Raw genomic sequence first — 21,906 nt, 5'->3', positions numbered from 1 at the left:
GTGTCTCACCTGTCCCAGGTGTCTCACCCATCTCACCTGTCCCAGGTGTCCCTGACCTCTCTGACCCTGTGTCTCAGCACTCACAGGTGTTTCACCTGTCCCATGTGTCTCACCTGTCCCAGGTGTGTCTCACCTGTCCCAGGTGTCTCACCTGTATCTCACCTGTCTCTCACCCGGTCCCAGGTGTCTCTTACCTGTCCCCAGGTGTATATCACCTGTATCACCTGTCCCAGGTGTGTTTCACATGTCTCACCTGTCTCTCACCTATCCAAGTGTATCTCACCTGTCCCTCACCTGTCACAGGTCTGTCTCACCTGTCTCACCTGTATCTCACCTGTCCCAGGTGTATCTCACCTGCCCGCAGGCACCTGTCCGCAGGTGTCTCACCTGTCCCTCACCTGTCCCAGGTGTATCTCACCTGTCTCACCTGTCCTCAGGTGTTTCTCACCTGTCTCACCTGTCCCCTCACCTGTCTCACCTGTCCGCAGGTGTCCGGCCGCCCCGTGCGCCTCCCCGTGGCCGTGGCCGGGGGCCAGGTGCGGGTTCGGCGCCGGGGGGGGCAGCGCCAGGTGTTGCTCACCTGGGCGGGGCTGCAGGTGAGCCTGGCAGGTGACGGAGCCGTGACCGTGACGGCGACAGCGGCGGCCGCCAGGGGGCTCTGTGGGGCCTGCGCCGGCCAGCACACCTGTGCCACAGGTGAGGGGTGAGGGGACACACCTGTGCCACAGGTTGAGGGACCTGTGCCACAGGTGAGGGGTGGGGGGACACACCTGTGCCACAGGTGAGGGGTGGGGAGACACACCTGTGCCACAGGTGAGGGGTGAGGGGACACACCTGTGCCACAGGTGAGGGGTGGGGAAGGCTCAGGTGTGTCCTCAGGTGTCCCCAGGTGTGCCCAGGTGTATCCCAGGTGTCCCCAGGTGTCCCCAGGTGTATCTCAGATGTCCCCCAGGTATCCCCAGGTGTCCCCAGGTGTATCCCAGGTGTGCCCAGGTGTATCTCAGGTGTCCCCAGGTGTATCCCAGGTATGCCCAGGTATCCCCAGATGTCCCTCAGGTGTGCCCAGGTGTCCCCAGGTGTATCTCAGGTGTATCCCAGGTGTCCCCAGGTGTATCCCAGGTGTGCCCAGGTGTATCCCAGGTGTATCCCAGGTATCCCCAGATGTCCCCCAGGTGTATCCCAGGTGTGCCCAGGTGTATCTCAGGTGTATCCCAGGTGTATCTCAGGTGTATCCCAGGTGTGTCCCCTCACCTGTGCAGGAGGGTCCCGGACACTCCCCTCCCCCTCCCCCCCAGCTGTGTCCGGGCCCCTCCCCCAACCCCTCCCCCCTCTCTCTCTCTCTCCCCTCCCCCCTCAGCCCCTCCCCCCGGCCCCTCCCCCCCCTCCCCAGGTACCTGCCAGGTGTGGCCGCGGCGCTTCCGCACCTTCGACGGCGCGGGGGGGGCGCGGGGGAGGGGCTGCCCCTCCCCCCTCCTGCTGACCCGCACCTGCGCCCCTCCCCCACCCGGCGGCGCCCCTCCCCCCCCCCGCGCTGGAGGTGGCGCTGGGGGGAGGGGAGGGGGCGGGGGCGGTGACGGTGACGGTGGGAACGCACAGGTGGCACCTGGAGGGGGGGCGTGTACAGGTGAGCGGGGGGGGAGGGGAGGGGGGGAGGGGGGGGAGGAAGATGATGGAGATGGAGGGAGGAGGAAGAAGAGGAGGAAGAGAAGGGGGAGGAAGAGGAGGAAGAGGAGGGGGAGGGGGATGATGGAGATGGATAAAGGAGGAGGAAGAGGAGGGGGAGGAAGAGGAGGGGGAGGAGGAAGATGATGGAGATGGAAGGGGAGGAAGAGGAGGAAGAGGAGGGGGAGGAGGAAGATGATGGAGATGGAAGGAGGAGGAGGAGGAGGGGGAGGAGGAAGAGGAAGAGGAGGAGGAAGAGGAAGAGGAGGGGGAGGAGGAAGATGATGGAGATGGATAAAGGAGAGAAGAGGAGGGGGAGGAAGAAGAGAAGAAGGAGGAGGAGGAAGAGGAAAAGGAAGAGGACGAAGAAGAGGAGGGGGAGGAAGAGGAGGAGGAGGGGGAAGAGGAAGATGATGGAGATGGATGGAGGAGGAAGAAGAGGAGGAAGAGAAGGGGAGGAAGAGGAGGAAGAGGAGGGGGAGGAGGAAGATGATGGAGATGGAAGGAGGAGGAGGAGGAGGAGGAGGAGGAGGAGGAGGAGGAGGAGGTGGATGAAGATGCTGGAGACGGAGGAGGAGGAAGAGGGAGAAGAAGAGCAGGGAGGAGGAGGAAGATGATGGGGATGATGGGTGGATGGATGATGAAGATGATGATGATGATGGATGGATGGAAAGGCTGGATGATGACGATGATGATGAAGAATGACGGGGATGAAGATGATGAAGGATGAACGGAGATGATGATGATGATGAGGGTGAAGGATGATGATGATGATGATGATGGATGAAGGTTAGATGGAGAATATGGAGATGATGGTGGTGATGGAGATGATGATGATGATGATGATGAAGATGATAGATGAAGGATGATGATGGAGATAACGATGATGATGATAATGACGATGATGATGATGATGATGATGATGATGATGATGATGATGATGAAGGCCCCTCTGCCCCTCCCCCAGCTGGACGGGGCCGCTCTCCCCGTGCCTTTCTGCCTCCCGGACGGCTCCACCTGCGTCAGCCCCGCCCCCACCCCACCCCCGCCCCCACCCCCACCCCCTCCCTGCTGCTGCTGGCCCGGGACCTGCGCGTGGCCACCGGGCCCGGGGGCCACCTGGAGGTCACCGTGTCCCCACGGCTGCGCAACCGCACCTGCGGCCTCTGCGGGGACTTCGACGGCGACGCCGCCAACGACCCCGGCCACGCCGCGGGGGACACCGGGGGGGACACCGGGGGGGACACCGGGGACACCGAGAGTGACACCGGGGACACCGGGAGTGACCACGGGGACACCGGGAGTGACCACAAGGACACCGAGAGTGACACCGGGGACACCGGGAGTGACCACGGGGACACCGGGAGTGACCACAAGGACACCGGGAGTGACCCCGGGAGTGACCACGGGGACACCGGGAGTGACACCGGAGTGACCACAAGGACACCGGGACGTGTCCCCAGGGCCGCTGCCGTGAGTGACACAGGACAGGGACAATGGGGGGTGGGGACAGCCGGGGCCGTGCAGAGCCTTGGTGTGACCCCCAATGTCCACCCCTGACCCCCCAGTGTCCATCCCTGACCCCCAATGTCCACCCCTGACCCCCCCAATGTCCATCCCTGACCCCCCAATGTCCATCCCTGACCACCCAATGTCCACCCCTGACCCCCAGTGTCCATCCCTGACCCCCCCAATGTCCATCCCTGACCCCCCAGTGTCCATCCCCTGACCTCTGTGGTCACCCTTGACCCCCCAGTGTCCGTGTGTCCATCCCGTGTCCGTGTGTCCATCCCTGTGTGTCCGTGTGTCCATCCCGTGTCCGTGTGTCCATCCCGTGTCCGTGTGTCCATCCCCGTGTCCGTGTGTCCATCCCGTGTCCGTGTGTCCATCCCCGTGTCCGTGTGTCCATCCCTGTGTGTCCGTGTGTCCATCCCCGTGTGTCCGTGTGTCCATCCGTGTCCGTGTGTCCATCCCCGTGTCCGTGTGTCCATCCCTGTGTGTCCATCCCTGTGTGTCCGTGTGTCCATCCCCGTGTCCGTGTGTCCATCCCTGTGTGTCCGTGTGTCCATCCCCGTGTCCGTGTCCGTGTGTCCATCCCCGTGTCCGTGTGTCCATCCCGTGTCCGTGTGTCCATCCCTGTGTGTCCGTGTGTCCATCCCCGTGTGTCCGTGTGTCCATCCGTGTCCGTGTGTCCATCCCCGTGTCCGTGTGTCCATCCCTGTGTGTCCATCCCTGTGTGTCCGTGTGTCCATCCCCGTGTCCGTGTGTCCATCCCTGTGTGTCCGTGTGTCCATCCCCGTGTCCGTGTCCGTGTGTCCATCCCCGTGTCCGTGTGTCCATCCCGTGTCCGTGTGTCCATCCCTGTGTGTCCGTGTGTCCATCCCGTGTGTCCATTGCCGTGTCCGTGTGTCCATCCCGTGTCCGTGTGTCCATCCCGTGTGTCCATCCCTGTGTGTCCGTGTGTCCATCCCGTGTCGTGTGTCCATCCCTGTGTGTCCGTGTGTCCATCCCCGTGTCCGTGTGTCCATCCCCGTGTCCGTGTGTCCATCCCGTGTCCGTGTGTCCATCCCTGTGTGTCCGTGTGTCCATCCCGTGTCCGTGTGTCCGTGTGTCCATCCCTGTGTGTCCGTGTGTCCATCCCCGTGTCCGTGTGTCCATCCCGTGTCCGTGTGTCCATTCCCCGTGTCCGTGTGTCCATCCCCGTGTCCGTGTGTCCATCCCGTGTCCGTGTGTCCATCCCGTGTCCGTGTGTCCATCCCTGTGTGTCCATCCCGTGTCCGTGTGTCCATCCCGTGTCCATCCCGTGTCCGTGTGTCCATCCCGTGTCCGTGTGTCCATCCCTGTGTGTCCGTGTGTCCATCCCGTGTCCGTGTGTCCATCCCCGTGTCCGTGTGTCCATCCCCGTGTCCGTGTGTCCATCCCTGTGTGTCCATCCCGTGTCCGTGTGTCCATCCCTGTGTGTCCATCCCGTGTCCGTGTGTCCATCCCGTGTCCATCCCGTGTCCGTGTGTCCATCCCCGTGTCCGTGTGTCCATCCCCGTGTCCGTATGTCCATCCCGTGTCCGTGTGTCCATCCCCGTGTCCGTGTGTCCATCCCTGTGTGTCCATCCCCGTGTCCGTGTGTCCATCCCGTGTCCATCCCGTGTCCGTGTGTCCATCCCTGTGTGTCCGTGTGTCCATCCCGTGTCCGTGTGTCCATCCCCGTGTCCGTGTGTCCATCCCTGTGTGTCCATCCCCGTGTCCGTGTGTCCATCCCCGTGTGTCCGTGTGTCCATCCCCGTGTGTCCGTGTGTCCATCCCTGTGTGTCCATCCCCGTGTCCGTGTGTCCATCCCGTGTCCGTGTGTCCATCCCGTGTCCGTGTGTCCATCCCCGTGTCCATCCCCGTGTCCGTGTGTCCATCCCCGTGTCCGTGTGTCCATCCCTGTGTGTCCGTGTGTCCATCCCCGTGTCCGTGTGTCCATCCCGTGTCCGTGTGTCCATCCCCGTGTCCGTGTGTCCATCCCTGTGTGTCCGTGTGTCCATCCCCGTGTCCATCCCCGTGTCCGTGTGTCCATCCCCGTGTCCGTGTGTCCATCCCGTGTCCGTGTGTCCATCCCCGTGTCCGTGTGTCCATCCCTGTGTGTCCGTGTGTCCATCCCCGTGTCCATCCCCGTGTCCGTGTGTCCATCCCCGTGTCCGTGTGTCCATCCCCGTGTCCGTGTGTCCATCCCTGTGTGTCCGTGTGTCCATCCCCGTGTCCGTGTGTCCATCCCGTGTGTCCATCCCTGTGTGTCCGTGTGTCCATCCCTGTGTGTCCGTGTGTCCATCCCGTGTCCGTGTGTCCGTGTGTCCATCCCGTGTCCATCCCTGTGTGTCCGTGGGTCCATCCCGTGTCCGTGTGTCCATCCCGTGTCCGTGTGTCCATCCCTGTGTGTCCATCCCGTGTCCGTGTGTCCATCCCTGTGTGTCCGTGTGTCCATCCCCGTGTCCGTGTGTCCATCCCTGTGTGTCCGTGTGTCCATCCCCGTGTCCGTGTGTCCATCCCCGTGTCCGTGTGTCCGTGCCCACCCGCTGACCCCCGTGCCCATCCCCCCGCAGCCTCCTGGTGTCCCCCGGCCGCCGGCGCCGCCCCTCGGCCACCCCGGGAACTGCACACAGGTGAGGCCACACGGGAGGAAGGTGACGATGATGATGGGGGGAGGAAGGTGACGATGATGATGATGATGGGAGGAGGAAGGTGACGACGATGATGATGATGGGCACACAGGAGGAAGGTGATGATGATGATGGGCACACAGGAGGAAGGTGATGATGATGATGGGGGGAGGAAGGTGACGATGATGATGATGATGGGGGGAGGAAGGTGACGATGAAGATGAGGGTGGTGGGATGAGGATGATGATGATGATGATGATGAGGGTGGGATGAAGATGGTGGTGGTGATGACGATGATAGTGGTGGGATGAGGGTGATGGTGATGATGATGACGGTGGTGGGATGAAGATGGTGGTAGGATGATGATGATGGTGATGGGATGATGATGATGATGGTGATGGGATGATGATGATGATGATGATGAGGGTGGGATGAAGATGATGGTGGTGGGATGAAGATGGTGGGGGTGACAGTAAGACAATGATGAAGATGATGGTGGTGATGATGATGAGTTTGGTGGTGGGATGAGGATGAAGAAGATGAAGGTGGGATGAAGATGATGGTGGGATGATGATGAGTTTGGTGGTGGGATGAGGATGAAGAAGATGATGATGGTGGTGGGATGATGAGGGTGGGATGAAGATGAGGGTGGGATGATGATGATGATGGTGGAATGAGGATGAGGGTGGGATGAAGATGATGGTGGTGATGATGATGAGTTTGGTGGTGGGATGAGGATGATGAAGATGAGGGTGGGATGATGATGAAGGTGGGATGAAGATGATGGTGGGATAATGATGAAGATGATGGCGGGATGAAGATGATGATAGTGATGGGGTAATGAAGATTATGACGGTGGTGAGATGATGATGATGAAGACGATGGTGGGATGAAGATGGCAAAGGTGGTGGGGGGATGAAGATGATGCTGGGATGAGGATGATGAACATGGTGGGATGAGGATGAAGATGATGGGATGAGGATGAAGATGATGGGATGAGGACGATGATGGGATGATGATGGTGATGATGGTGGTGAGATGAAGATAATGATGGTGGTGGTGGTGGGATGAAGATGATGATGGGATGAAGATGATGATGATGATGATGATGATGATGATGATGAAGATGATGATGATGATGATGGTGACGGTGGCCACACAGTGACCCCTTCCTCCCCACCCCCACCCCGTGTCCCCCCCAGGTCGCCTGCTGGAACCACTGGGAGCACTGGGAGCGCCACTGGGAGCACTGGGAGGACTGGGAGCACTGGGAGGACTGGGAGGACTGGGAGGGCCACTGGGGGGGCCACTGGGAGGACTGGGAGCACCACTGGGAGGACTGGGAGGACTGGGAGCACTGGGAGCGCCACTGGGAGGACTGGGAGGAGCCCTGGGGGGGCCACTGGGAGCACTGGGAGCCCCGCTGGCCCCCGGGGCCATCCTGGGGCCATGAACTGGGCTGGGGACAATAAAGCCACTGGTGTCACCTGGGCTGGCACTGGTGTCACGTGTGATGTTACTGGGAGGGACTGGGGTGAACTGGGAGGGACTGGGAGGGGAGTCCCAGGTATGGGGACACCAGGTCTACACATAGAGTTCTATGGGGGGATTTTTTGGGGGGGGTCTCAGGTGACATTTGGGGCTCCCAGGTGACATTTGAGGGTCTCAGGTGACTTTTGGGGGTCTCAGGTGACTTTTGGGGTTCCCAGGTGACACTGGGAGGTTCTCAGGTGACATTTGGGGGTCTCAGGTGACCTTGGGGGGGGCATCCCAGGTGACACTTGGGGGTCTCAGGTGACATTTGGGGGTCTCAGATGACTTTTGGGGAGGCCCAGGTGACATTGGGGGAATCCCAGGTGACATTTGGGGCTTTCCAGGTGACACTGGGAGGTTCTCAGGTGACCATGGGGGGATCCCAGGTGACATTTGGGGGTCTCAGGTGACTTTTGGGGGGTCTCAGGTGACATTTGGGGGGTCTCAGGTGACACTGGGAGGTTCTCAGGTGACCTTGGGGGGATCCCAGGTGACATTTGGGGGTCTCAGGTGACTTTTGGGGGGTCTCAGGTGACATTTGGGGGGTCTCAGGTGACACTGGGAGGTTCTCAGGTGACCTTGGGGGGATCCCAGGTGACATTTGGGGGATCCCAGGTGACATTTGGGGGTCTCAGGTGACTTCAGGGGGGTCCTGAACGACTCCTGGTGTCCCGAATGTGACGAATCCCTGTCCCCAAATGTCCCCAAATGTCCCCAAATGTCCCCAAACCCCCCCGCCCCCCAAGAACCAAGAGCCAGGCCCAGTTTTTAACCCTTTATTGGTGGTGACACCCGCGTCCCCTCCCCCCTCCAGGCGGTGTCACCTCCCCCCCCCCGTCCTGGTGTCACCGGTGTCACCCGGGGGGGGAGGGGCGGGGGGGGACGCTCAGATCTTGCCAGGGAAGGTCCCCTCCTCGCGGGCCTCGTCCCACGCTGTCACCTGGGGGGACATCGGGGACATTGGGGGACATTGGGGGGGGTTGGGGACATTTGGGGACATTTGGGGACATTGGGGACATTGGGGACATCGGGGGGGTTGGGGGGGCTGGGGACATTTGGGGACATTGGGGACATTGGGGGGGTTGGGGACATTGTGGGGGTTGGGGACATCTGGGGACATTTGGGGATATTGGGGGGTTTGGGGACATTGGGGACACTCTGGGGACAGTGGGGACATTCTAGGGACACCCTGGGATCACTCTGGGGACACCGAGAACCATGGGGACACCCTGGGGACACCCTGGGGACACCCTGGGGACACCCTGGGGACATCCTGGGGACACCTTGGGGACACTCTGGGAATCCTTGGGGACCACTTGGGGACACTTTGCGGCCACCTTGGGGACACTCTGGGAATCCTTGGGGACCACTTGGGGACACTTTGCGGCCACCTTGGGGACACTCTGGGAGCCCACGGGGACGCCTGGAGGACCCTTGGGGACACCTTGGGGACATTAAAGGGACCCTCAGGGCCTTGGGGACACCCTGGGGACACCTTGGGGACACCCTGGGGACACCTTGGGGACACTGTGGGACCCCTGGGGACATTGGGGACTCCTGGTGACCCTTGGGGACACTTTGGGGACCCCTGGGGACATTTGGTGACCCTGTGGTGACCCTTGGTGACCCCATGGTGGCCCCGGTGGCAGGTTGGTGGCCCTGGTGACAGTGTGGTGGCCCTGGTGACAGGTTGGTGGCCCCGGTGGCAGGGTGGTGGCCCCGGTGGCAGGTTGGTGGCCCTGGTGGCAGGTTGGTGGCCCTGGTGACAGGGTGGTGGCCCTGGGGACAGGTTGGTGGCCCTGGTGACCCCGTGGTGACCCTGGTGACAGTGTGGTGGCCCCGGTGGCAGGGTGGTGGCCCCGGTGGCAGGGTGGTGGCCCCGGTGACAGGTTGGTGGCCCCGGTGACAGTGTGGTGGCCCCGGTGGCAGGTTGGTGGCCCCGGTGACAGTGTGGTGGCCCTGGTGGCAGGGTGGTAGCCCCGGTGACAGGTTGGTGGCCCTGGGGACAGGTTGGTGGCCCCGGTGGCAGTGTGGTGACAGGTTGGTGGCAGTGTGGTGTCCCCGGTGACAGGTTGGTGGCCCTGGTGGCAGTGTGGTGGCAGGGTGGTGGCCTTGGTGGCAGGTTGGTGGCAGTGTGGTGGCCCTGGTGGCCCCGTGGTGGCCGCACTCACCCACGAGGTGGGGCAGAGGGATTTGTAGACACGGAAATACCATTGGCACGGGCTGGCATCGACACCGCGGGCGGCCATGGAGCGCTGGCACCGCTGGAAGTCTGGGGACAATGGGGACAGTGAGGGGACAATGGGGACACTGGGGACAGTGAGGGGACATTGGGGACAGTGAGGGGACAATGGGGGGACATTGGGGACAATGGGGACAATGGGGACAGTGAGGGGACAATGGGGACAATGGGGCAATGGGGACAGTGAGGGGACAATGGGGACAATGGGGACAGTGAGGGGACAATGGGGACAATGGGGCAATGGGGACAGTGAGGGGACATTGGGGGGATTGGGGACAGTCAGGGGACACAGGGGACAGTGAAAGGACAATGGGGACAGTGAGGGGACAATGGGGACAATGGGGACATTGGGGGGACATTGGGGACATTGGGGACACATTGGGGACACATTGGGGACATTGGGGACATTGGGGACATTGGGGACAGTGGGGACAGTGAGGGGATACAGGGGGGACATTGGGGACATTGGGGACAATGGGGACACTGAGGGGACAGTGAGGGGACACAGGGGACACAGGGGACATTGGGGGGAGCGCTGGCACCGCTGGAAGTCTGGGGACAATGGGGACAGTGAGGGGACAATGGGGACACTGAGGGGACATTGGGGACATTGGGGACAATGGGGACACTGAGGGGACAATGGGGACACTGAGGGGACAATGGGGACATTGGGGGACATTGGGGACATTGGGGACACCATTGGGGACATTGGGGACATTTGGGGACATTGGGGACACATTGGGGACATTGGGGACACCCAGGTGTACCCACAAATACCGAGGGGGAAAAAAAAACCCCAAATTTGGGGAATTTTGGGGAATTTTTTCAGGAATTTTGGGATTTTTTGGGATGCCCAGGTGAGTTCTGAGCTCCCCCAGGTGATTCTGGGGTGTCCCAGGTGAATTTTTGGGGTTTTTTTTGGGCTCTCACCCAGGTGTTGAGACATCAGATCAACCCCACCTATCCTGATATAAAAAAATCCCAAATTTTGATTTTTTGGGGCATTTTTTGGGATTTTTTCAGGAATTTCGTTAATTTTTGTTGCCCAGGTAAATTTTGATTTCCCCCAGGTAAATTTTGGGGTTTTTTTGTGTAACTCAGCTCTTAGCACATCAGATCAACCCCACCTATCTCAATGTAAAAAAATCCCAAATTTTGATTTTTTGGGGCATTTTTGGGGCATTTTTTTGGGGATTTTTTCAGAATTTCGTTATTTTTTGTTGCCCAGGTGAGTTTTAATTTCCCCCAGGTGTATTTCAGTGTCCCCCAGGTGTATTTTGGGCATTTTTTGGGGTCTCACCCAGGTGCTGAGACATCAGATCAACCCCACCTATCTCAATGCAAAAAATCCCAAATTTTGATTTTTTGGGGCATTTTTGGGGCATTTTTTTGGGGATTTTTTCAGGAATTTCGTTATTTTTTGTTCCCCAGGTAAATTTTAATTTCCCCCAGGTAAATTTTATGTCCCCCAGGTAAATTTTGGGGTTTTTTTGGGTAACTCAGCTCTTAGCACATCAAGTCTACCCCGTGTTTTTCAATGTAAAAAATCCCAAATTTTGATTTTTTGGGGCATTTTTGGGGGATTTTTTCAGGAATTTCGTTATTTTTTGCTCCCCAGGTAAATTTTAATTTCCCCCAGGTGTATTTCAGTGCCCCCCAGGTGTATTTTGAGCATTTTTTGGGTCTCACCCAGGTGTTGAGACATCAGATCAACCCCACCTATCTCAATGTAAAAAAATCCCAAATTTTGATTTTTTGGGGCATTTTTGGGGGGATTTTTTCAGGAATTTTGGATTTTTGGGTTTCCCAGGTGTATTTTTATTTCCCCCAGGTGTATTTCAGTGTCCCCAGGTGAATTTTGGGGTTTTTTTTGTGTAACTCAGCTCTTAGCACATCAGATCAACCCCACCTATCTCAATGCAGAAAAATCCCAAATTTTGATTTTTTGGGGCATTTTTTGGGCATTTTTTTGGGGGATTTTTTCAGGAATTTTGGATTTTTGGGTTTCCCAGGTAAATTTTTATTTCCCCCAGGTAAATTTTGATTTCCCCCAGGTAAATTTTGGGGTTTTTTTGGGTAACTCAGCTCTTAGCACATCAAGTCTACCCCGTGTTTTTCAATGTAAAAAATCCCAAATTTTGATTTTTTGGGGCATTTTTGGGGGATTTTTTTGGGGATTTTTTCAGGAATTTCGTTATTTTTTGTTCCCCAGGTGAGTTTTAATTTCCCCCAGGTAAATTTTAATTTCCCCAGGTGAGTTTTAATTTCCCCCAGGTGTATTTCAGTGCCCCCCAGGTGTATTTTGAGCATTTTTTGGGTCTCACCCAGGTGTTGAGACATCAGATCAACCCCACCTATCTCAATGCAAAAAATCCCAAATTTTGATTTTTTGGGGCATTTTTGGGGCATTTTTTTGGGGATTTTTTCAGGAATTTCGTTATTTTTTGTTCCCCAGGTGAGTTTTAATTTCCCCAGGTGTATTTTGTGCCCCCCAGGTGTATTTTGTGTAATTTTTGCTCTCACCCAGGTAGTTCTGCCAGCAGTTGCGGGTCTGGTTCTGGTTGGGGAAGCGGCTGTCGAACGGCGCCGTCCGGTACCGGCCCAGCTTGGCCTTCATGTCCTCAGCCATGGCTAATTAACCTAATTAGGGACCCTCATTAGCGACCCCCAGCCTCAATCGCCCCCCCCACGCCGCTTAATTACCCGCCCCGCGTCGTTAATTGAGCTCCGGGGGCGTTAATTGGGCGGGAAAATCCCCAAAGGGGGGTTTGGAGGGGCTTAATGAGGGTGATTAGCGGGTAATTAATTAGTTAGGCGGCTAATTAGCACTTCAGCCATTAATTGGTAAGCCGGTTTGCTAACTAGCTCGTTAAGTCATTAATTAATTATTAATATTATTAATTAATTCCAGCCAGCAATGAAAAACAAAGCAATGAAAGCAACAGAAACATTAAAAGATCATTAATGAAGCTAATTAGCAGCTAATTAATTAATTAGCAAGCTGAGCAGCATCTAATTAGTCAGCTGGCAATATGTAGCGTTCCTTAATAAGCTTCTAATAATAATTAGCTCATTTACAGATTAATTAATTTCACCCTGCAAGGAAAAATAAAGGAATAAAAACAGAGTGGAAAGAGCAAAGACAACAATTAAAAACTCATTAATGATGCTAATTAAGAGCTGACTAATTAATTAGCAAGCTGATTAATGAGTCAGCTGGCAATATCTGGTGTTCATTAATAAGCTTCCAGTAATAATTAGCTCATTAACAAATTAATTAATCTCACCCTGCAATGAAAAATAAAGGAATAAAAACAGGGTGGAAAGAGCAAAGACAACAATTAAAAACTCATTAATGATGCTAATTAAGAGCTGATTAATTAATTAGCAAGCTGATTAATGAGTCAGCTGGCAATATCTGGTATTCATTAATAAGCTTCTAATAATAATTAGCTCATTAACAAATTAATTAATCCCACCCTGCAATGAAAAACAAAGGAATAAAAACAGGGTGGAAAGAGCAAAGACAACAATTAAAAACTCATTAATGATGCTAATTAAGAGCTGATTAATTAATTAGCAAGCTGATTAATATCTAATTAGCCAGCTAACAATATGCAGTGTTGATTAATAGACCTCTGACACTAATTAGCTCATTAACAAATTAATTAATCTCACCCTGCAATGAAAAATAAAGGAATAAAACCAGGGTGGGAACAGCAAAGGGAGCAATTAAAAACTCATTAATGACGATCATTAACAGCTAATTAATTAGTTCCCACACGGATAAACACATAGTTAGTTAGTTAACAACGTATATAATTAATTAATAAACCTCTTATCGTAATTAGCTCGTTAATAGATTAATTAATCCCAGACAAAACCAATGGAAAATAAGATTTTTTTAAAAAACCACTAATTATCCTAATTAACACCTAATTAACGAGCTGACAGCCTGGTTAGCAGCTAATCAGTTAATAAGCAACGTGCAGTATTAATTAATAAAGGTCTGGGGGTAATTAATTAATTAATTAATCTCATCTTGGAATGCAAAACAGGCCTGAGAGCAATAAAAAATAACCATTAATTTTCCTAATTAGCACCTAATTAGCTAATTAGCAAGCTGATTAGCACCTATTTTAATTAATTAGCAACCCACGGTGCGGTTTAATAATCACCTGGAGTTTATTAATTAATTAATTCAGGGATTAATTAATGCCACCTTGGAGTGAGAAACGTGAGGAGGATTATTGGCATAAAGGATAATTAGCCAGGCTAATTAATTAATTAAGACCTTCCTGGGTTTAATTAGCCCAGCCTGGATTAATTAATCCAAATCGGGAATGAAAAATAAGAGAATAAAATGGGGGCAAAATAAAAAAAAAAGAACATTGGGCGCTAATTAATGACGCTAATTAACGCTCTGTTAATTAATTAACACTCCCAGGGATTAATTAACATTCTCCTATTGTCAATGAGCCCATCCTGGGTTAATTAACACGGCCATTAATTAATTAATTGCACCCTGGAGTGAGAAACAAGAGACTAAAACGGGGGCAAAGGAGACGAAATGAAATTAAAAGCTCATTAATTATGCTAATTAGCACCCCATTAATTAATGGGCACCTCCTAGGACTAATTAAGACCCCCCTGTAATTAATTGGCCGGCCCTGAGTTAATTAATTTCCCCCAGGAAGCGAAAATAACAACAAAAAAAATTGAGGCAAAATCAATTAAAAGGAAATTAAAAGGTAATTAATGATGCTAATTAGTGCCCTGTTCATTAGGCAATGCCTCTAGCACCTAATTAAAACTCTGAGGTTAATTAACCCAGCCTGGGTTAATTAATCCCACCCCAAAATGGGAAAAGAGAGAATAAAACAGCAATGCAAATGAAGAAAAAATAAATATAAATTAATTAGCACTAATTAACACATTCGTTAATTAATTAGGGCTCTCAGGAGTTAATTAGCAACCCCCGGGATTAATTAATTAGAGCAGCAAGGGATTAATTGAGCAAAATGAAATAAATAATGATATTAAAGAGATTGATACAATTCATTAAAACGTCGGCAATTAATTATGCAAATTAGCCCCTAATTAATTAATTAATTAACTAATTAACACCCCCAGGGTTAATGGGATCAATTAAACCCCCAGGAAGGGACTTCCGGGACCGTGAATTAATTAATTACCGAGGTTATTAATTGCTAATTAGCATAACCTGGGTATCCCAGTCCCTCCCAGTTCAAACCAGTTCAAACCAGTTCAAACCAGTAACCCCCCCAACCATCCCAGTAACCCTTCCCAGTAACCCCCAGTCCCCTCCCAGTTCATCCCAGTAACCCCCCCCACCCCTCCCAGTGCTCCCAGTAACCCCCCCCACCCCTCCCAGTGCTCCCAGTAACCCCCCCCACCCCTCCCAGTTCATCCCAGTAACCCCCCCACCCCCCTCCCAACGCTCCCAGTTCAAACCAGTTCATCCCAGTAACCCCTCCCAGTTCATCCCAGTAACTCTCACTGCCCTCCCAGTTCATCCCAGTTCATCCCAGTAACCCCCAGTCCCCTCCCAGTCCCTCCCAGTGCTCCCAGTGCGGCCTAACCCCCCCCCAGCGTCCCCCCCGACCCTCCCAGTTGCCCTCCCAGTGCTCCCAGTTACCCCAAATTGCCCTCCCAGTGCTCCCAGTTCCTCCCAGTTGCCCTCCCAGTTCCTCCCAGTTGCCCCCCCAGTCCCTCCCAGGCTCTCCCAGTTCTCCCAGTACGTCCCAGTCCTCAAAGTCACTTTCACCCGCGCTCGCCGCTCGCCGGAACCAACGAGTCACGACGGAAGCGTCAGAGCGTCGCCGGATATGACGTCACTAGAACCACAGAGTGCCCGTTTCAGGCCCCGAGCGTCTCGTCTCGGAGGAAAAATGGCGGCGACGCCGCTTCAAAAAAGTACGGCGGAGTCCGCCGGGATTGCCCGGAAATGGCGCAAAAACGCCGCGAGACGCCAAAAAAATCCCGTTAGAGCCCCAAAATCCTCGGGTTTTACCCCAAAAATCTCCACTTTTGGTCCCCAAATCCCCGATTTTTATCCCGAAATCCCAATTTTTTTACCCAAAACTCCCCTCAGGAGCCTCCTTGGGTCGCTCTGAGGGCACGTCTGCCCGGAAAGGGGCGGGGCCTGAGCGTCGGGAGGGGAAGGCGCATGCGCGAGGCTGGGGTGTGCGTGGTTTGTGACGTCACTTCCTGTTCCGGCAGAGGCGCGCGAGACCCGCGTGGAGAAAGCGGCGCAATGAGGCCGGGTGGGAAACTGGGACAAACTGGGACAAACTGGGACGGACTGGGACAAACTGGGACGGACTGGAGGGGACTGGGACAGACTGGGACAGACTAGGGGGGACTGGGAGTGGACTGGGAAGGACTGGTGGGCACTGGGAGAGGATTCGGGGGTAACTGGGATGGGACTGGGGGCAACTGGGAGAGACTGGGGGGAACTGGGATGTACTGGGATGGGGTTGGGGGGTGACTGGGGTGTACTGGGATGGACTGGAAGAGCATTGAGGGGTAACTGGGACAAACTGGGATGGATTGGGAGAGAATGGAGGGTTACTGGGATGTACTGGGAGCAACTGGGATGGACTGGGAGGGATTCAGGGGTAACTGGGATGGACTGGGAGGGAACTGAGATGAACTGGGGTGTACTGGGAGGGAACTGGGAGGGTTTTGGGAGTAACTGGGTTATACTGGGATGGACTGGGAGGGATTCAGGGGTTACTGGAATGGGCTGGGAGGGAACTGGGAGGGATTCAGGGGGTTACTGGGCTATACTGGGATGGACTGGGAGGGAACTGAGATGAACTGGGGTGTACTGGGAGGGAACTGGGAGGGATTCAGGGTTAACTGGGTTATACTGGGAGGGATTCAGGGGTAACTGGGTTATACTGGGATGGACTGGGAGGGTTCTGGGGGTAACTGGGATCTACTGGGATGGACTGGGAGGGATTCAGGGTAACTGGGTTATACTGGGATGGACTGGGAGGGAACTGAGATGAACTGGGGTATACTGGGAGGGAACTGGGAGGGATTCAGGGGTAACTGGGATATACTGGGATGGACTGGGAGGGTTCTGGGGGTAACTGGGTTATACTGGGATGGACTGGGAGGGATTCAGGGTAACTGGGTTATACTGGGAGGGATTCAGGGGGTAACTGGGTTATACTGGGATATACTGGGAGCCTCCCAGTTGCTCCCAGTCTGACCAGTTCCCTGCAGGTTTCAGCCCTCGGGGAGGACGCGGCGGCTTCCGAGGCCGAGGTGAGTCCCAGTATAAACCAGTACAAACCAGTATAAACCAGTAACCCCCAGTGCTGCCCGTGCTGGGAGCCCCAGTGCCCTCCCATCCCATCCCAGTCCCTCCCAGTATAAACCAGTCCCTCCCAATATCGTCCTTTTTTCCTCCCAGCCCACCCCAGTCTCTCCCAGTAGCACCCAGTTCCTCCCAGTAACACCCAGTTCCCTCCCAGTATATCTCAGTATAACCCAGTTCCCTCCCAGTCTCTCCCAGTATAACCCAGTTTCTCCCAGTCTCCCCCAGTCTCTCCCAGTATAACCCAGTCTCCCCCAGTCTCTCCCATTATATCCCAGTATAACCCAGTTCTTCTCCCACTCTCTCCCAGTATATCCCAGTATAACCCAGTCTCTCCAAATATATCCCAGTATAATCCAATTTCTCCCAGTATAACCCAGTCCCCCCCCCAGTCTCTCCCAGTCTCTCCCAGTCTCCTCCCAGTATATCCCAGTTTCCCCCCAGTCTCTCCCAGTATAACCCAGTCCCCTCCCAGTCTCTCCCAGTATAACCCAGTCCCCTCCCAGTCTCCCCCAGTCTCTCCCAGTATAACCCAGTCCCCTCCCAGTCTCCCCCAGTCTCTCCCAGTATAACCCAGTCCCCTCCCAGTCTCCTCCCAGTCTCTCCCAGTATAACCCAGTCCCCTCCCAGTCTCCCCCAGTCTCTCCCAGTATATCCCAGTCTCTCCCAGTATAACCCAGTTCCCCCCCAGTCTCTCCCAGTCTCCCCCAGTCTCTCCCAGTCTCTCCCAGTCTCCCCCAGTCTCTCCCAGTCCCCTCCCAGTCTCTCCCAGTATAACCCAGTCCCCTCCCAGTCTCTCCCAGTATATCCCAGTATAACCCAGTTTCCCCCCGCAGGTTCCGGTTTCCCGCCCCGCGGAGGGGGCGGGGCCCGCGGAGGGGGCGTGGCCAGAGGAGGGGGCGGAGCCCGCGGAGCCCCGAGGGGGCGGGGCCGAGGCCGAGGGGGCGGGGCCAGGGGCGGGGCCCGCGGCGGCTTCAAAGGCGGCAAAAAAGTGACGGTGGAACCGCACAGACACGAGGGTAACTGGGATATACTGGGATATACTGGGAGGGACTGGGATGGACTGGGAGGGAAACTGGGGAGACTGGGATATACTGGGAGGGACTGGGATGGACTGGGAGGGACTGGGAGGGACTGGGAGGGGAACTGGGATATACTGGGATATACTGGGAGGGACTGGGAGGGACTGGGAGGGGAACTGGGATATACTGGGATGGACTGGGATATACTGGGAGGGACTGGGAGGGACTGGGAGGGGACTGGGAGGGACTGGGAGGGAAACTGGGGAGACTGGGATATACTGGGAGGGGATTGGGAGGGACTGGGATATACTGGGATATACTGGGAGGGGATTGGGAGGGACTGGGAGGGGACTGGGAGGGGAACTGGGGAGACTGGGATATACTGGGAAGGGAACTGGGGGGACTGGGAGGTGATGGGGTTGTGGAGGAGCTGTGGTCCCCAGGTGTGTCTCAGGTGTCCCCAGGTGTGTCTCAGGTATCCCCAGGTGTGTCAGGTGTGTCCCCTCCCCAGAAGTGTCTCAGGTGTCCCAGGTGTGTCCCCAGATGTTTCAGGTGTGTCTCAGGTGTGTCCCAGGTGTCCCAGGTCTATCTCAGGTGTGTCCCAGGTGTCCCAGGTCTATCTCAGGTGTGTCCCAGGTGTGTCTCAGCTGTGTCTCAGGTGTGTCCCCAGATGTCTCAGGTGTGTCTCAGGTGTCCCCAGGTGTGTCAGGTGTGTCCCAGGTGTGTACCCAGGTGTGTCCCCAGATGTCCCAGGTGTGTCCCAGGTGTATCCCAGGTGTGTCAGGTGTGTCCCTCCCCAGGTGTGTCCCCAGGTGTGTCAGGTGTGTCCCAGGTGTGTCCCAGGTGTATCCCAGGTGTGTCAGGCGTGTCCCTCCCCAGGTGTGTCAGGTGTGTCCCAGGTGTCTCAGGTGTGTCTCAGGTGTCCCCAGGTGTGTCTCAGGTGTGTCCCAGGTGTGTCCCAGGTGTATCCCAGGTGTGTCAGGTGTGTCCCCAGGTGTCCCAGGTGTCTCAGGTGTGTCCCCAGGTATGTCAGGTGTGTCCTAGGTATCTCAGGTGTCTCCAGGTGTGTCAGGTGTGTCCCCCCCCAGGTGTGTCCCAGGTGTGTCAGGTGTGTCCCAGGTGTGACCCAGGTGTGTCAGGTGTGTCCCAGGTGTGTCCCAGGTGTGTCAGGTGTGTCCCAGGTGTGTCCCAGGTGTGTCAGGTGTGTCCCTCCCCAGGTGTGTCCCCAGGTGTCCCCAGGTGTGTCAGGTGTGTCCCCAGGTGTGTCAGGTGTGTCAGGTGTCCCCAGGTGTGTCAGGTGTGTCAGGTGTCCCCAGGTGTATCAGGTGTGTCCCAGGTGTGTCAGGTGTGTCCCCAGGTGTATCTCAGGTGTCCCCAGGTGTGTCCCAGGTGTGTCAGGTGTGTCCCCAGGTGTGTCAGGTGTGTCTCAGGTGTCCCCAGGTGTGTCAGGTGTGTCCCTCCCCAGGTGTGTTCATCTGCCGTGGCCGTGAGGACGCTCTGGTGACGCGGAACCTGGTGCCGGGGGAGTCGGTGTACGGGGAGAAACGCATCAGCGTCGAGGTGACCCCCGGGGCTGCTGGGACAAACTGGGACAAACTGGGACAAACTGGTTTATACTGGGATGGACTGGGACAAACTGGGAGGGGCTGGGAGCAAAAAACCTGGCGGGTTTAGGGTGAAAAATGAGGATTTTGGGGGCAAAAAAGGGGAATTTTGGGGGCAAAAAGGATACTGGGATGGAACTGGTTTATACTGGGATGGAACTGGTTTATACTGGGATGGACTGGGACAAACTGGGAGGGAACTGGGACAACCTGGGAGGGAACTGGGGGGGACTGGTTTATACTGGGATGGACTGGTTTGGACTGCGTTGTATTGTTTTGTACTGGTCCATACCAGCTTATACTGGTCCATACTGGTTTAAACTGGTTCATGCTGGTGTGTACTGGTTTAAACTGGTCCGTACTGGTTTAAACTGGTCCGTACTGGTTTAAACTGGTCCGTACTGGTTTCCAGGACGGGGACACGTCCATCGAGTACCGGGCATGGAACCCTCCAGGGGTTTGGGCCTTACTGGGAATGCTGGGTTATACTGGGTTATACTGGGCTATACTGGGTTATACTGGGTTATACTGGGTTATACTGGGCTATACTGGGTTATACTGGGCTATACTGGGTTATACTGGGTTATACTGGGTTATACTGGGCTATACTGGGCTATACTGGGTTATACTGGGTTATACTGGGCTATACTGGGTTATACTGGGCTATACTGGGTTATACTGGGTTATACTGGGCTATACTGGGTTATACTGGGTTATACTGGGCTATACTGGGTTATATGGGCTCATACTGGTTCATACTGGTTTAAACTGGTCCATACTGGTTTATACTGGTTTAAACTGGTCCGTACTGGTTTCCAGGACGGGGACACGTCCATCGAGTACCGGGCATGGAACCCTCCAGGGGTTTGGGCCTTACTGGGAATGCTGGGTTATACTGGGTTATACTGGGTTATACTGGGTTATACTGGGTTATACTGGGCTATACTGGGTTATACTGGGTTATACTGGGCTATACTGGGTTATACTGGGCTATACTGGGTTATACTGGGTTATACTGGGCTATACTGGGTTATACTGGGTTATACTGGGCTATACTGGGTTATACTGGGTTATACTGGGCTATACTGGGTTATATGGGCTCATACTGGTTCATACTGGTTTAAACTGGTCCATACTGGTTTATACTGGTTTAAACTGGTCCGTACTGGTTTCCAGGACGGGGACACGTCGGTCGAGTACCGGGCGTGGAACCCTCCAGGGGTTTGGGCCTTACTGGGAATGCTGGGTTATACTGGGTTATACTGGGTTATACTGGGCTATACTGGGTTATACTGGGCTATACTGGGTTATACTGGGTTATACTGGGTTATACTGGGCTATACTGGGTTATACTGGGCTATACTGGGTTATACTGGGTTATATGGGTTTATACTGGTCCATACTGGTTTATACTGGTTTAAACTGGTCCGTACTGGTTTATACTGGTTTAAACTGGTCCGTACTGGTTTCCAGGACGGGGACACGTCTGTCGAGTACCGGGCGTGGAACCCTCCAGGGGTTTGGGCCTTACTGGGCTATACTGGGTTATACTGGGTTATACTGGGTTATACTGGGCTATACTGGGTTATACTGGGCTATACTGGGTTATACTGGGCTATACTGGGTTATATGGAGTCATACTGGGTTATATGGGTTTATACTGGTTTGTACTGGTCCGTACTGGTTTAAACTGGTCTGTACTGGTTTAAACTGGTCCGTACTGGTTTCCAGGACGGGGACACGTCCATCGAGTACCGGGCGTGGAACCCTCCAGGGGTTTGGGATTTGCTGGGTTATACTGGGTTATACTGGGTTATACTGGGTTATACTGGGTTATACTGGGCTATACTGGGCTATACTGGGTTATACTGGGTTATATGGGCTCATACTGGTCCATACTGGTTTATACTGGTTTAAACTGGTCCGTACTGGTTTCCAGGACGGGGACACGTCGGTCGAGTACCGGGCGTGGAACCCGTTCCGTTCCAAGCTGGCGGCCGCGATCCTGGGGGGCATCGACCGCATCCACATCCGGCCCGGAGCCAAGGTGCTCTACCTGGGAGCCGCCTCAGGTACCACCGTGAGCCACGTGTCCGACATCGTGGGCCAGGTAACGCACCTGGACAGGTAACACACACCTGGACAGGTAACACACACACCTGGGACAGGTAACACACACACCTGGACAGGTAACACGCACACCTGGGCACACCTGGGACAGGTGACACACGCACCTGGGCAGGTAACACACACACCTGGACAGGTAACACACACCTGGGACAGGTGACACACACACCTGGACAGGTAACACACACCTGGGACAGGTTACACACACACCTGGGCAGGTAACACACAC

The 21,906-nt window shown here is 55.0% G+C and overlaps 2 protein-coding genes across 5 annotated transcripts in view; one reads left to right on the top strand and one right to left on the bottom strand.

The window, feature by feature from the left end:
• Positions 1-8,092: 8,092 nt before the first annotated feature.
• COX6B1 (cytochrome c oxidase subunit 6B1) lies at positions 8,093-15,736 on the bottom strand. Of its 3 annotated transcripts, XM_088155328.1 has the most exons (5): positions 15,673-15,736; positions 15,362-15,431; positions 12,097-12,213; positions 9,503-9,603; positions 8,093-8,271 (listed from the first exon to the last, which is right to left on the bottom strand). In XM_088155328.1, exons 3-5 carry the CDS (start codon positions 12,200-12,202, stop codon positions 8,218-8,220), a joined length of 261 nt encoding a protein of 86 aa, XP_088011454.1. In that variant the 5' UTR covers positions 12,203-12,213; positions 15,362-15,431; positions 15,673-15,736; the 3' UTR covers positions 8,093-8,217. The 3 variants fall into 3 exon arrangements, with proteins under 3 accessions (XP_088011454.1, XP_088011455.1, XP_088011456.1); XM_088155329.1 differs by lacking the exon at positions 15,673-15,736 and having other exon boundaries at positions 12,097-12,214; positions 15,341-15,626; XM_088155330.1 differs by lacking the exon at positions 15,673-15,736 and having other exon boundaries at positions 15,356-15,403.
• Positions 15,737-15,760: 24 nt separating this feature from the next.
• FBL (fibrillarin rRNA 2'-O-methyltransferase) overlaps positions 15,761-21,906 on the top strand; it is a 16,065-nt gene continuing 9,919 nt past the window's right edge. Inside the window, exons 1-6 of one of the 2 annotated variants that reach the window (XM_088155316.1) lie at positions 15,761-15,860; positions 16,831-16,872; positions 17,761-17,943; positions 19,412-19,506; positions 19,963-20,505; positions 20,537-20,720. In XM_088155316.1, the coding sequence (XP_088011442.1) occupies positions 15,764-15,860; positions 16,831-16,872; positions 17,761-17,943; positions 19,412-19,506; positions 19,963-20,505; positions 20,537-20,674 (1,098 nt within the window). In that variant the 5' untranslated portion in view covers positions 15,761-15,763 and the 3' untranslated portion in view covers positions 20,675-20,720. Of the gene's footprint in view, positions 15,861-16,830; positions 16,873-17,760; positions 17,944-19,411; positions 19,507-19,962; positions 20,506-20,536; positions 20,721-21,489; positions 21,661-21,906 lie in introns of those variants that run through there. The other variant, XM_088155317.1, reaches the window with a different exon arrangement.

This window comes from Sturnus vulgaris, chromosome 37 (genome assembly GCF_052056855.1).
Source record: "Sturnus vulgaris isolate bStuVul1 chromosome 37, bStuVul1.hap1, whole genome shotgun sequence".
In the NCBI taxonomy this organism is placed as follows: domain Eukaryota; kingdom Metazoa; phylum Chordata; class Aves; order Passeriformes; family Sturnidae; genus Sturnus; species Sturnus vulgaris.
This window is presented reverse-complemented; position numbering and strand designations above follow the sequence as displayed.

What these genes read in the sequence shown, in the direction of transcription:
- COX6B1 (XM_088155328.1), bottom strand. Translation starts at nt 12,202, where the DNA reads ATGGCTGAGGACATGAAGGCCAAGCTGGGCCGGTACCGGACGGCGCCG. An exon ending in CTGCTGGCAGAACTACCTGG is followed by an intron (nt 9,604 to 12,096) that starts GTGAGAGCAAAA and finishes CATTGTCCCCAG; the next exon opens with ACTTCCAGCGGTGCCAGCGC. An exon ending in CCCTCTGCCCCACCTCGTGG is followed by an intron (nt 8,272 to 9,502) that starts GTGAGTGCGGCC and finishes ATGTCCCCCCAG; the next exon opens with GTGACAGCGTGGGACGAGGC.